Raw genomic sequence first — 12,257 nt, forward strand, 5'->3', positions numbered from 1 at the left:
GGAACTCAAGGTGACGCGTGCGAGAGACGAGTTTGGTTGTGACTTGTGAGGCGAACACGGAAACTACTGGCCAGCGCTCGTACGTGTTCGACCGATTCCCCTTCTCTCGGCCTCAGGGCTGTAATTTGCTTCTTCGCCTTCTTCTTGATGATAAGATAAGTTGATCGCTACCATCACCAGATTCGGATAACGACCACGTGCAAGCGGCGTTGCGGCGGCATCTTGGTGCCGTGAACGCACTTGCTAAAGCGTGCTTATCACTCTCTAGTCTCTATTATCTCTCCGTCTTAGCAGTAGCGTTATTCTTCAGAAAGCAGCTCGGCAGGCTCCGTCGGATATCCTTTCTTTGAGCGTACGGGATTTTTGTTCCGATCGATTTGTATTGGGAGCGGCGCATCTTCCTGGGCCGCTGAGTCAACAGCTCTCCAAGCCTCCAACTTGCAACCCAGCCCAGATGCTCGCGAACCTGGGATCTGTGCTGAAAGAGCAGAGGCATCATCTCACTAGTCCTGGGCCCAGACTGCTCTGCAATGGTCCTGCTCCGATGGATGCCTGGCACTTGGCACTTGACAGGAATGTGCCACCATGAACTGGCGTGGTCTGGTCAAGGACGTCTAAGGGAAAATACGCAGATCAGCAATAATTCAGCATATCACAACGCGATGCTCCAGCCTTTTCTCCTTTTCTTCCTCCATTGGTCCCTTTGGGTTTCTAGATCACAGATGAGCAAAGGCCATAGTGCAAGAAGTTGAGCCATCGCCGAGGAATTTCTTCTGTGGAGCCGGCAAAACAAGGCAGTTCTAGAAAAGCAGCTTAGCCAGGGTCGTCCCATGTGATCAAAGAGGATAAAGATGCAGTTCCTGGATGGTTTGAAGAGAAGAGCAATAGCAACCACTTTGCGCATCACAATAGGGTACCATCTTTGTACAAAAAACTACAAAGATCTGCTTAGGCACAATAGCAGGAAATTTTGCTAAATAAAGTCAGAACTCGGGGTAATGATAACCATTGGTGCTTCAAAAGCATTGCCGTCATCATACCTCTCACTTGCCAGCCTAAATGAGGCTTCCAGTTTACTACACTACAGGAGATACAACAAAGAACTCTTCACATGGTGATTCAAAGCTGCAAGTAGAAAACTAGGCAAGAAACGAAAAAAGATAGAATACGACGTGGTTTATCCATCAAAGGAGCTTCTGAAACGCTTCCAGCAGGGCCATTTGCCGTAGAGACTTTAGGGAGTGTGAAAGACCCTCCTTGAACTGGCGGGCTTGCTGAGCCTGGTTCAGGCATGACTCCACCAGCTTCTGCAGGTCCTGGAGCTGATAGCGGAGGAAGATACGTCGAATCATGGTTCACAGTGGTAGGCGGATTAGTCAGGGCAGGAAATTGATGTGGTCCTGCATGAAGAGACATTCAGAAACAGGAAGTATATCTAAGTAAAGCTGGAATGCTGACCAAATGAATGAAATGGGATATCACATCATCATAAGCAGAACAATATGAAAAGAAAAAAGGGTAACCATGAACTGAACATATGTTAGCCATTCTGCAAATTTACCAATGTTCTAAATTTTAAAGACCATGCCACATGTATTGAACAATCTGACTAGTTTATGCATTCAATCATAAACCATGTGCCTGTTACTTAACAATATATTGTCAAATGAACAGAGGGAGAAAAACAGATATTGTATATATCTAGATACAAATGGCTGTGAGCCTGTGACAGATAGTGTGTAGGTATCACTGCCTTGGCACCCAATTCCGCAGAGACAGTCAACAATAATTACCTGGACATCTGGGTTGGAGACCTGCGCTTAGCCTGACAAGGAAAAGTAAGTTGTAACCTTGATACTAGTAAGTGGGAACAAAATAGAAAACATTGGGAAACCTGTTGCTTACGATGTAGTAATAGTTCCATTAACAAAACCTCCATAGCTGCAAGAAGAAACATTGCACCCTGCACCGGTTGGATGGGTGCTCACATTGCCAAGCATCACATTGCTGTTAGGACACTGCATGCTTGGACACAATCCAGATAACGAAGCTGGTGTGCAATATAAACTGAGAACACAAAACAGGGATAGTGGTCCAAAGTTAAATTCAGCAGTAAATCAAAGAACAACAGAAAAGAATGAAATGATACTAGCTAAATTTACTTGAGACTGCCTGGTCCACAGCTACATTGCACACAGTTGCCAGCAGTAAGAGCATAGGTTCCATTTGCTACAATCAATCCATGGTCTGAAGCAGATTTTGGAAATGCAGATGCACATGCTGATGCAGAAACAAACAACCAGCGTCAGAAAAAATGTTGGAAAAGACTGATGTTAAGAAAGAACAGAAAAAAGCCTGGTACACAGAACCAGTTGAACACAAGGAGGTGTCCATTAAACATAAAAATGTACTGAATTACAGATCATCCACCACAATGTGGTGCTTATACTTTTTAATGGGCACATATTAGTATATGACATATCTCCGAAACTCAAGGAGGGGATGGCAAGGAACAATAGGACATATCAACATTCAGAATAATGTATTACATATTCTAGCTTACCAAGTAAGAGCATCTCCAGCAGTTTGGCAAATCGAGTTGCCATCTTTGATTTTTGGTAAAAACGTTAAAAATACTCCTCCAACAGTTTGGCAAAAGACTTGGCAATTTTTGGCAACTTGGGAAAAACCAGCCTCCAGCGCGTAAATATACGCGTGCGGCGCGCGGTTGGCATCGTGGTTTCTAGTCAGGTGGGAGGGTGAAAAAAGAAATAAATAACAGAGAAGGGTTCTTGATTTAAGTTTTCAAGAGGTGGAAGGGCATAAATATAATTTTGTTTCTCTCTCAGGGTTCCTGATGTAAGTTAGATCTGGATTTGGCAAGTGAATTATGCCAAACTGTTGGAGATAAGCTCTTTTTTTTTTACTTGGCATATCTTTTTAGAAGTTGGCAAAACACAAGATATGCCAAGTAAAATATGGCAAACTCTTGGAGATGCTCTAACATTGCTAAAATTACGACTGTAGGATACCATGCATTCATTTTGGAAATTGACAATTGATATGTTAAGAAAACCTTTCCATTCACCTGACAATTAAACTAGAGATACATTTCCATCGTATTATTCTGCTCCTGTTGATTCTTACTGAAATGTGAAATGCTGCAACTTTGGTAGATATAAGACTTTGGCAACAGGTTTCGATCTGCAGCAAAATAATCAACATAATTGATGGGTTCTGGGCTATGTGAATCTGTTAAAGACTGACCGAACTTACGTTATAAAAAAAATAGCAATTCAAGATACTCTTGCGAACTCACGTTATGGTCGTTAATTAGTTCTTCAGAACATAACATGCTGGCTGAACAACCTAGGCTTGTTCGCAAAGTTTGACTCAAAACTATTCAATGCAACGAACATCTTCGTTCATCTAATTTTGTTCCCAGACTTGCATCGACCTGAAAGGCTTAGACTACCTAAAACCAACTCTGTTGTGTCCGAAAATGCCATAAAAAAAAACTCCCAATGACCAGACGTACATTGTGTATGTGGGCGTTTCTAGTAAATTCACACTACATGGCCTTCCAACGTCAAGTATATACAATGTACTGATGCCATTTAGACCATAGCAGTTCAAATAAACAGGCTAAGAAAAGACGATCAAGTTGCCTATTTGATCAGACATTAATTCGTCAAGGTACCTGGCAACGGGATCGCGAGAATGTCGCCCGGTGCGGCCACAGGACTGCCCATGGCATTCACATTCATGACGTCCGTGACGGTGGTCTCGTAGCTTGCGGCGATGGCGGGCACGGTGTCCCCGACCTGCACGACGTACGAGAGGTACATGGCGGGCAGGTTGTTGTCGGAGGAGTTGAAGCAGACGCAGGGCAGCGGGATGACGAGCCTCTGGCCGGCGTCGAGCGGCGCGTCCGGGTCGGTGGAGGCGAGCCCGTTCTCGTTGCGGATCTGGTCGGCGGAGGCGAGCCCCGCGAAGACGACGTCGGCGACGGTGGCAAGCGTGTCGGCGGGGCGCACGGCGTAGCGGACGGAGACGGACTTGCGGACGCCGTCGGCGCAGGAGCAGCGGGTGGGCACGCGCACGAAGAGGCCCACGGGCAGGATGCGGTGCGCCGCGCCGGGGGCCCCGAAGTCGAGCGCGTTGGCGGCCAGCAGCGCCGCCGGGTCGGCGGCGAAGAGCGCGGCCACCTCGGACACCTTCATGTCGGCGTAGAGCGTGTAGCCCAGCAGCGCCTGGCAGGAGTCGGACCCGGAGCACGGCTCGATCGTGGTCTTCGCCTCCGCGGCGCGCGGCGCCAATGACACTACCGCCACTGCCACCAACACCGCAGCCGCCATCACGAAGCCACGCAGCTCCGCCATTCCCGAGAGAGGCTAACCTCGGGGTCGGACTCGCGGGTGCGAGCTTGGACTGTGGAGCGCGACTACTCCTACTCTGTGGGCGAGAGCAGAGAAGCTTGCCAGCTTGGTTTGTAAAGCCGGTCTGGGGCGAGGCGACGTGGGGCCAGCATGTCAGCGAGATGGAGCAAAGGATGCGTCGGTGTCCGGTGTGGGAAGGCGGGAGGAGGGGAGAGGATCACAAAGGAAGGCGCTGTTTGCTTTTGGCAGCGCTGGGAATCTGTGCCAAGCTAGGGGAAGAGGGAAAGGTAGCAGAGGCCGCAGGTCTTTCCCGCGGCGACTCGCTGGCTGCGAGGGTTTCTCAATGACCGGTGGGACCGGAGTTACCTGGGTCGAGTCAGTGACTGTGTGTGTTTAGGGTCTCAATGAGAAAGCGCGATTCGTCTTGTTTTTGAAAAGAGGACGGAGCCCCGCAACGGTCGGCGGCGAGCGGAGAAGGGGCTGGGAGCCTGGGAGCCGGGACTGGGGGGGGACGTGAGCAGGGATTTTTTTACCGACCGCCGGTATCGAACCGCCGGCCACCGGTTCCGGTTTACCGGACCGGTTGGACCGGTTACCGGTTAAAACCGGTCAAACTCAAATTTGAATTCAAAACCCACAGTTATACCGGTTTCGAACATCTAACCGGCCGGTTAGACCGGTTTACCGGTCCGGTTTGACCGGTTACCGGTCGGTTTGACCGGTTACCGGTCGGTTTAGATTAAATTCAAATTTTTTTTCTTTTTAGTTTAAATTCAAATGCCCGCAAAGTATACTAAATGAATGTTTGTATAATATGTTTTAGCCTAAATGAACCCTCCAACTCTCTTTTGTACTACTTTTACATTGTATTTGTATACTTTTGTATGCATGTTTTTTTTGTTTAACTTTAAATGCTCGCAAAGTATACTAAATGAACGAATATTTGAAAAAATTTGACACCATTAGATTCGTCGCAACTTGAAGTATTTTTAAGAATTTTTTGGGATTTTTCCATGTTTTGAAATTCAAATTTAAAATTTGAATTTGGGCCGGTTTGAAACCGGCCGGAACCGGAACCGGTCCGGGCCGGTTAGACCGGTAACCGCGGTTACCGGACCGGTTCCGGCCGGTTTTTTTAACCCTGGACGTGAGGGGCAGGTGCTCTCGGCGGTTGCAGCGGCTCGAGTGAGGGGCAGGGATTTTTTTACCGACCGCCGGTACCGAACCGCCGGCCACCGGTTCCGGTTTACCGGACCGGTTGGACCGGTTACCGGTTAAAACCGGTCAAACTCAAATTTGAATTCAAAACCCACAGTTATACCGGTTTCGAACATCTAACCGGCCGGTTAGACCGGTTTACCGGTCCGGTTTGACCGGTTACCGGTCGGTTTGACCGGTTACCGGTCGGTTTAGATTAAATTCAAATTTTTTTTCTTTTTAGTTTAAATTCAAATGCCCGCAAAGTATACTAAATGAATGTTTGTATAATATGTTTTAGCCTAAATGAACCCTCCAACTCTCTTTTGTACTACTTTTACATTGTATTTGTATACTTTTGTATGCATGTTTTTTTTGTTTAACTTTAAATGCTCGCAAAGTATACTAAATGAACGAATATTTGAAAAAATTTGACACCATTAGATTCGTCGCAACTTGAAGTATTTTTAAGAATTTTTTGGGATTTTTCCATGTTTTGAAATTCAAATTTAAAATTTGAATTTGGGCCGGTTTGAAACCGGCCGGAACCGGAACCGGTCCGGGCCGGTTAGACCGGTAACCGCGGTTACCGGACCGGTTCCGGCCGGTTTTTTTAACCCTGGTGAGGGGGCTGTTCGGCTAATTTTGGCACGGTTTATTTTGGTTTATCTCGATTTATTTCTTCTCACATAATATTATTTATTCTACCAGCCGAATAATATTCATTCTACCAACTGAACAGCCTCGAGAGCGGAGCTGCGTGGGGCGTGGCAGGCCGGAGGTGTGGACGACACCTGCCTAGACTGTCGTGCCGACTGACTGATCGTCGCCATGTCTACGGCCGGAGGTGTGATCTCCGCGGATTTCAAGTCTCCTTCCTTCGAGCGGCCGGAGAGATTCCTGCGCCTCAAGTGTATGCATTTTGCTTATTATTTGCAGTAAAGTGTATACATCATTATTGTATTATTTAGATAAAATTTTTAGTTAGAATTGAATGCATTTACTTACGTTTGGTGACTGTCAAACACATTTGGTGACACGCTCACGTTAATGGTAAATATGAATTATGGTTGCATATATTTATATTTAAAACTACTTTCACATTCTCATAAGTATATTACATCCTATAAATGTATTTAATAGAAAACAGCGGTCAGAGATACGTATCGAGGAGAGGAGGACTCAAAACAAAAAAAATCAAAGCGTATTCTTCATACAAGGAGGTCATCACATGATTTTTGGCACTTTGGGCATGTATCCTTCAGAACTTAATTCGACTATCAGACATTTAAATTGCAAAAACTATGATAACCTTTTTGCTCCCCCTCAACGCTGGCACCTGTCTATTACTCTATCATGAGATGAGTGCCACACGACCCAGCAATTTTTTTTGAAGGAATATATAAGTATATAATTGATCAGGAATTGAAAAATAGTGTGAATGGCGGTAGCATGTTTTCTCAGCCCAGGCTCATGGTAGGCAAGCAAGCAAATGTGGAACCGGGAGAGGTTGGCCTTATTGTCCCTCGGGCCTCCCTTAGACCATTCGCACCCCATGGCTCCACCGTCCCGCTATACAGGTAGAGTTGTTTTTAGAGTGGAAATCACCTACAGCCCATGACTCCACCGTGGGGGAGCAGCCGATCCCCTCCATCTGCAGAGTGGTACGGCGTCCACCCCAATCACTGTGCCGCTGCGGGCCCCGGACGGAGAAGACGGAGAAGAGGGAAGGGCGGTTGGGTGGTGGTTGTGGTGGGATGAATATAATATGTGGTAGTGGGGTATATAGTTAAAATGTAGAGTTGATGGAATGCGAGTGAAGTTGGTGTAGGAAGAAGAATCTCGTTGACCAGGCATGAATATTTCTTTTAGAGTGAAATTCAGGGGAGATGGGGTGTGGATAGTCTCAGTAACTCCTCTTTAAAAAAAAACAAAAAACAAAAAAAACAAGAATCGCCGCCGAAGCTTCTCGACTCGTTCCCCACCGCGACGCCTCTCTCGCCCTAGCAATGGAGCGAGCCGAGACGCGGAGAAGGAACGTCGCGCTCCCGCCGGGGCTTGGTTCCGTGCGCTTTGCCGTGCCGAGTGCCGCCGCCGCGGTGGTCCTCCTGATTGGTGTCCCTCCTCCGCTCCTCGAGGTTTCGAAGCTTACGAGGGTGCCGTGTGGAAGGCAGCGGCCTCTCCGCCGATAGATGCCTCCCCGTGGGTCTGCGGGAAGACGGAGGCGACACGCCTACCGGTCTACACCTTCGCCGCTTCTCTCCCCACTTCGAGGCCCTAGCAATCGTGCTTGGAGCCGCCGATCCGGCGAGTGTGGAGGGGACTCCGCGCCGCTTCACCCGCCAACCCTAACGGGAAAGGCGGCGACCTCTCCGCCGCCGCCGCGCCTTCGGGGAGTCGATGCGCAACGGGTGGAGCTTGGGCGCTGTGTGAGATGCCTTCCACCGCTAGCACCGCCGCCTTGCCGTGATGCCTCGGTGGGTACATTGGCTTTGAAATCCCGTGCTTTTGTTTCAAACCCTACTTGATGGAATTCGCTCTCCTAGTGGTGTTGGATTTCTATAGGACGGGTTGCGACGTGATTCGTGGGCACTGTATTTGCGTTCGAGTGCCGATTTGGCTATTATCCTTGTTAGGGTTTGGTTCTGTTAGGGCTTTTAGCAGTATGTTCGAGTCCAGATTGGCGTTGGGGTTTCTAGTTTGTTGTGGAATCAGAGTATTTGGGTTGCTGTTGACCTGATTTCCTAGTTGGGACTGGTCGGGGTTGTCTGTTGGAACTAGTCAGGCATCTGCGTATGGTAATTTCAGTAACCCTGGGGATTCAACTGCCTGGCTGTAGTAATGCTCACCATCACTTTGGATGCGGAAGCCATACTGCAGTATGCATGTTAAAATTCACCAGATCATGTTTATCCCATTCTCTGATATGTTGGGTCTTGTGGCTTTATGGTATCTTTCTTTGAATAATAGATGAAGAATTGACCTGTAATGAAAAGGCGGTGTATACTAGGTTCTGCTTGTTTGAACATTGAGGTGGAGTTTTTTTTTTGTTCCATACTTTGACATTCTGGCGTTTGATTTATAGAGGGAGGAACTGTGGAAAAAATGTACAATGCATCAATGGTAGCAATTCAACTTGCTTGGACTGTTGCAGTGAGCAAGCATCATTTTGGTATCTAATAGCAACAATACTCTTATCAATGATATATTTTCATTCCTGTTTACTTCTGTCACAAAATGATTTGTACACATTGGTTTACAGTGAGTTCAATGTGAAGGGCTAAAATGATCACGTCTGATTTGATGGATGCTATACATGCCTTAGATTTCCCATCTTTGTTTTGTTCCTGTTGTTATGATTAAAGCAGTAGCATGTTTAGTTAAAGCAGTAAATGGGCGTTGGGCCCGAGAGGCGGGTGAATGGAGGGAGTACTTATAGGATTGAAACACACTGAAAGAATTATCTGCATGAAATCCAGACATCCACATGCCCGTACCCTATTGATCTCCTTTTACCACTATTCCACTAATAACTTATTTAGTTTGTTATACTTTGTGGCTCGATTTCATGTCTAGCCCACTCCTAACTTGTTTGCGACTCAAAGGTTTTGCTGCCACTATTGTGGCTTTATTTCATTGAGACTCAAAGCTGATATTTTTTTAAGCCAGCCTAAAGTAGGTCACTAAGGTCAGTGTTTATTGTACCGTTGATATCAACTTTGTGAGGGTGGAGGTTGGTTTGGTGGGGCCGTGTGTCTGCTTGTACGCGTGCCCGGGTGCAGGTGCATGTGTTGCCTATCGCTCATCCTATGTTCTGGTGGAGCATTTCTCGCCACGCTTTCAGTGATAGTAAATTTAATAGGCAAAACTGTCGTACTTAAGCCCGCAATGCTTGGCATTTCTGATTTTAGGGTTCTTTGATTGTTCTGGTAGAGCCTTTCTTTCCATGCTTTCGCAAGTTACAATAAATAGTAATATGCAAAACTGTCAAACCTAAGTGTATGAAGATAATACTACCTCTTGCATGATCTTTTAGTTTGATTTTGTCAACTTTATTTTGTGTTTGACATAGAAGTACTGCATTGCTAATTTGTTACTTGAGTTCTGATAAAATTGTTGCTTCAATTATCTTTCATAAAAATGTAAATGTAATATGAATCTGCTTAAAATGCAAAACTTGTGTATTATATTACTCTCAAAACTTACAAGATTGCATCAGCACATGCCAAATTGAGTTTTTGTTGTGTTATCTAACCAAGTTTCCCTTTGTGGCCTAAACTCTACTATCTGCAGTAGCATAAACTGCAAGGTTATTTATGAAGTAATTAGCTTTTCTGTTTGATGTTTTCTTATCACTAACATCTTAGTTGGAAATTTAGAATATTTCCTGTAATCCTTTAAGTTTTAAGTAGTCCTCAACTCTAGATTGTTGTTTTTCTTTAAAACATATGATATTGCATGGGGCGTGGGGCTGTATAATAATGTGCTGCTCAGTACTTTGTGATGAACATGGAATCTAACCCCGGAAAGTTACTAGAACATATGAGATGTTAGTTAGTTGTTAGATGCATATACATAGATTAGTTTGTGGATGATACCCCAAGGAGCCACTACCATTTACTACTTGTGTGGTCAGTGCGGGTGTTGTTTACAGAAGGTTGGATTATACCCAACAAGCAACAGCTGATCTCTGCTGATGCTTCCGAATTGCAGGAGGTATCTGGTATCAATGTATCATAAGCAAGGTTTTTTCCCCCGACCGGAACCGGTCCGAAAACTGTGGTTACCGGTGTAACCGGTCCGGACCGGCTTCAAACCGCCCAAATTCAAAACTTTAAATTCAAAAAAATGAAAAATTCCCAAAAAAAATTCCTAAAAATACTTTAAGTTGCGACGAATCTAATGGTGTCAAAATTTTCAAATATTCGTTCATTTAGTATACTTTGCGGGCATTTGAAGTTAAATAAAAAAAAAGAAAAAAAGGGTGTACGAATGGGAAGACCCCCATACCTGACATCAACATGCAGCCACTGACGAGATGGGTGTATGAATGGGAAGACCCCCATTTTTACATTATGTTAGTTCAGGAATGGGAGATAACATCGGCGTGGACAGGGCAAAGTTGGCAAGACTACAAGACTGAGCTGCTTAGAGTGCGAGGTTTGAATGTGATGTCCCAAATGGCGTCCCAAATGGGGGTCTTCTCGCTCGTACGTTGAACTTTTATTGATGTGTATCAGTGATTATTGTATTTGTATGCACGATTGTGACTATGATATTTGTATGCACGTTTATTACTATTGTATTTATATACATGATTATAAATTGTTGCTTTGGTGTGGTCTTTTACATTAATATATGCATAGCTCATGCCAAAATTTTTATTTATTTCACACCGGGGAACCACTTTAAAATTGTTGGTTTTTTTGTTCAACTCCCCGGTTACCACTCAAACCGGACCGGTTTACCGGCCTAACCAGTCGGCTAATCGGTGAAAACCGGTTGAACTATCGTTTTTGGTTTGAAATTTGAATTTGGCCGGTTTTTCTAGTTTTCGGTCAAACCGGACCGGTTTACCGCTACCGGACCGCGGCGGTTTCAACTTACCGGTCAGGAAAAAAACCCTGATCATAAGGCAACATATACTGTAAAAGGAAAGCCAAGCTTACGAATGACAGAGCAATGAATTCAGGTATGAAAGCAAGTTATTTTCTGAAAAACTCATACATATACATAAAACCAGAGTACACAAGCAATAATTGATGACTTTGAATTAGCATGGTGATATTGCCAATTGACCCCGTGTCTGTGGATTGCTTCTGAAACTTTTATGGACAGGTGGCCCGAGCATGCCAGAAGAAAGACCCCAGATTATGCCGCAACTTGAAGATGGTGTTCCCGAACATTGGATGATTGCAATTAGGGATGCAAGTTCTGCCATTTTTGGATTATTGGGTCGACCTAAAATTTGATAAAATGAACTTGAATGGCATACTACATAATTAATTTTGGAGAGAAAATGAACTAAAATGCCAAACACCAATGAGTTATTCCTAGTTGCAATGCATAAATAGACCTCAATGTCACCACATTTGCCTATCTCAAGAAAGTCAATTTTGCCTATCTCAAGAAAGTCGATGTATAGTTGTCTTGCTATAAATTGTTATTTGTCACCCACTATCACCCACTATGGCACGTTAATATACTGATGGGCCATTGGTGAACGAATAAACGCCCAATATGGGTTGAGGTAGCCGGTTAGTCCTTTTTGTGGGACTCTAGGAGCCTATTAATCTTTGACACAATGATAGTAGGCCTATATAGTGCTTTTGGACACGTGAGGCCCACGAAACCCTCTTTTGGACACCTCGACGAGCCAAATTGGGCCTATTTTGGCCCATTTATATTACTTGGGCCGAGTTTGGCCTGTCTATTACATTTAACGGCCCAATTTAGCCCATTTGTGGCCTATTTTCTTAGTCCATTTTGCTTATGTGGACTTTTTGGGTCGTGTTCATGTAAATGGTTGGCCCATCAATCTGGCTGAATTTAGCCAGAGAACGCAAGCAACGGCCCATATACGGCCCAATAGCCTGACCTGTTTATTTTACATGACTTTGAGGGGCCATTTATATTACTTGGGCCAAGTTTGGCCCGTCTATTATATTTAACGGCACAATT

The 12,257-nt window shown here is 45.2% G+C and overlaps 1 protein-coding gene and 1 long non-coding RNA gene across 3 annotated transcripts; one reads left to right on the top strand and one right to left on the bottom strand.

Annotated features, from left to right (window-relative positions):
* Nucleotides 1-883: 883 nt before the first annotated feature.
* Nucleotides 884-4,603, bottom strand: LOC120643148 (lysM domain-containing GPI-anchored protein LYP6-like). 2 transcript variants are annotated; one of them, XM_039919669.1, is made up of 5 exons: nucleotides 3,701-4,594; nucleotides 2,163-2,280; nucleotides 1,906-2,067; nucleotides 1,794-1,825; nucleotides 884-1,400 (listed from the first exon to the last, which is right to left on the bottom strand). In XM_039919669.1, the coding sequence occupies exons 1-5, from the start codon at nucleotides 4,380-4,382 to the stop codon at nucleotides 1,120-1,122; spliced, it is 1,275 nt and encodes a 424-aa protein (XP_039775603.1). In that variant the 5' UTR covers nucleotides 4,383-4,594; the 3' UTR covers nucleotides 884-1,119. The 2 variants fall into 2 exon arrangements, with proteins under 2 accessions (XP_039775603.1, XP_039775610.1); XM_039919676.1 differs by lacking the exon at nucleotides 1,794-1,825 and having other exon boundaries at nucleotides 1,225-1,400; nucleotides 3,701-4,603.
* Nucleotides 4,604-7,509: 2,906 nt separating this feature from the next.
* On the top strand, nucleotides 7,510-10,905 carry LOC120643166. The gene is made up of 2 exons (XR_005662863.1): nucleotides 7,510-8,053; nucleotides 8,662-10,905. It is a non-coding gene; the product is annotated as an uncharacterized LOC120643166 (long non-coding RNA).
* Nucleotides 10,906-12,257: the final 1,352 nt, after the last annotated feature.

Source organism: Panicum virgatum, chromosome 1K (assembly GCF_016808335.1).
Source record: "Panicum virgatum strain AP13 chromosome 1K, P.virgatum_v5, whole genome shotgun sequence".
In the NCBI taxonomy this organism is placed as follows: domain Eukaryota; kingdom Viridiplantae; phylum Streptophyta; class Magnoliopsida; order Poales; family Poaceae; genus Panicum; species Panicum virgatum.

Bases quoted from the DNA above. Each gene is read 5' to 3' on its own strand.
- LOC120643148 (XM_039919669.1), bottom strand. From the start codon at position 4,382: ATGGCGGAGCTGCGTGGCTTCGTGATGGCGGCTGCGGTGTTGGTGGCA. The intron at 2,281-3,700 runs GTACCTTGACGA...TTTCTGCATCAG, and splicing joins TCTCGCGATCCCGTTGCCAG to CATGTGCATCTGCATTTCCA. The intron at 1,401-1,793 runs GTAATTATTGTT...CTCTTCATGCAG, and splicing joins TCTCCAACCCAGATGTCCAG to GACCACATCAATTTCCTGCC.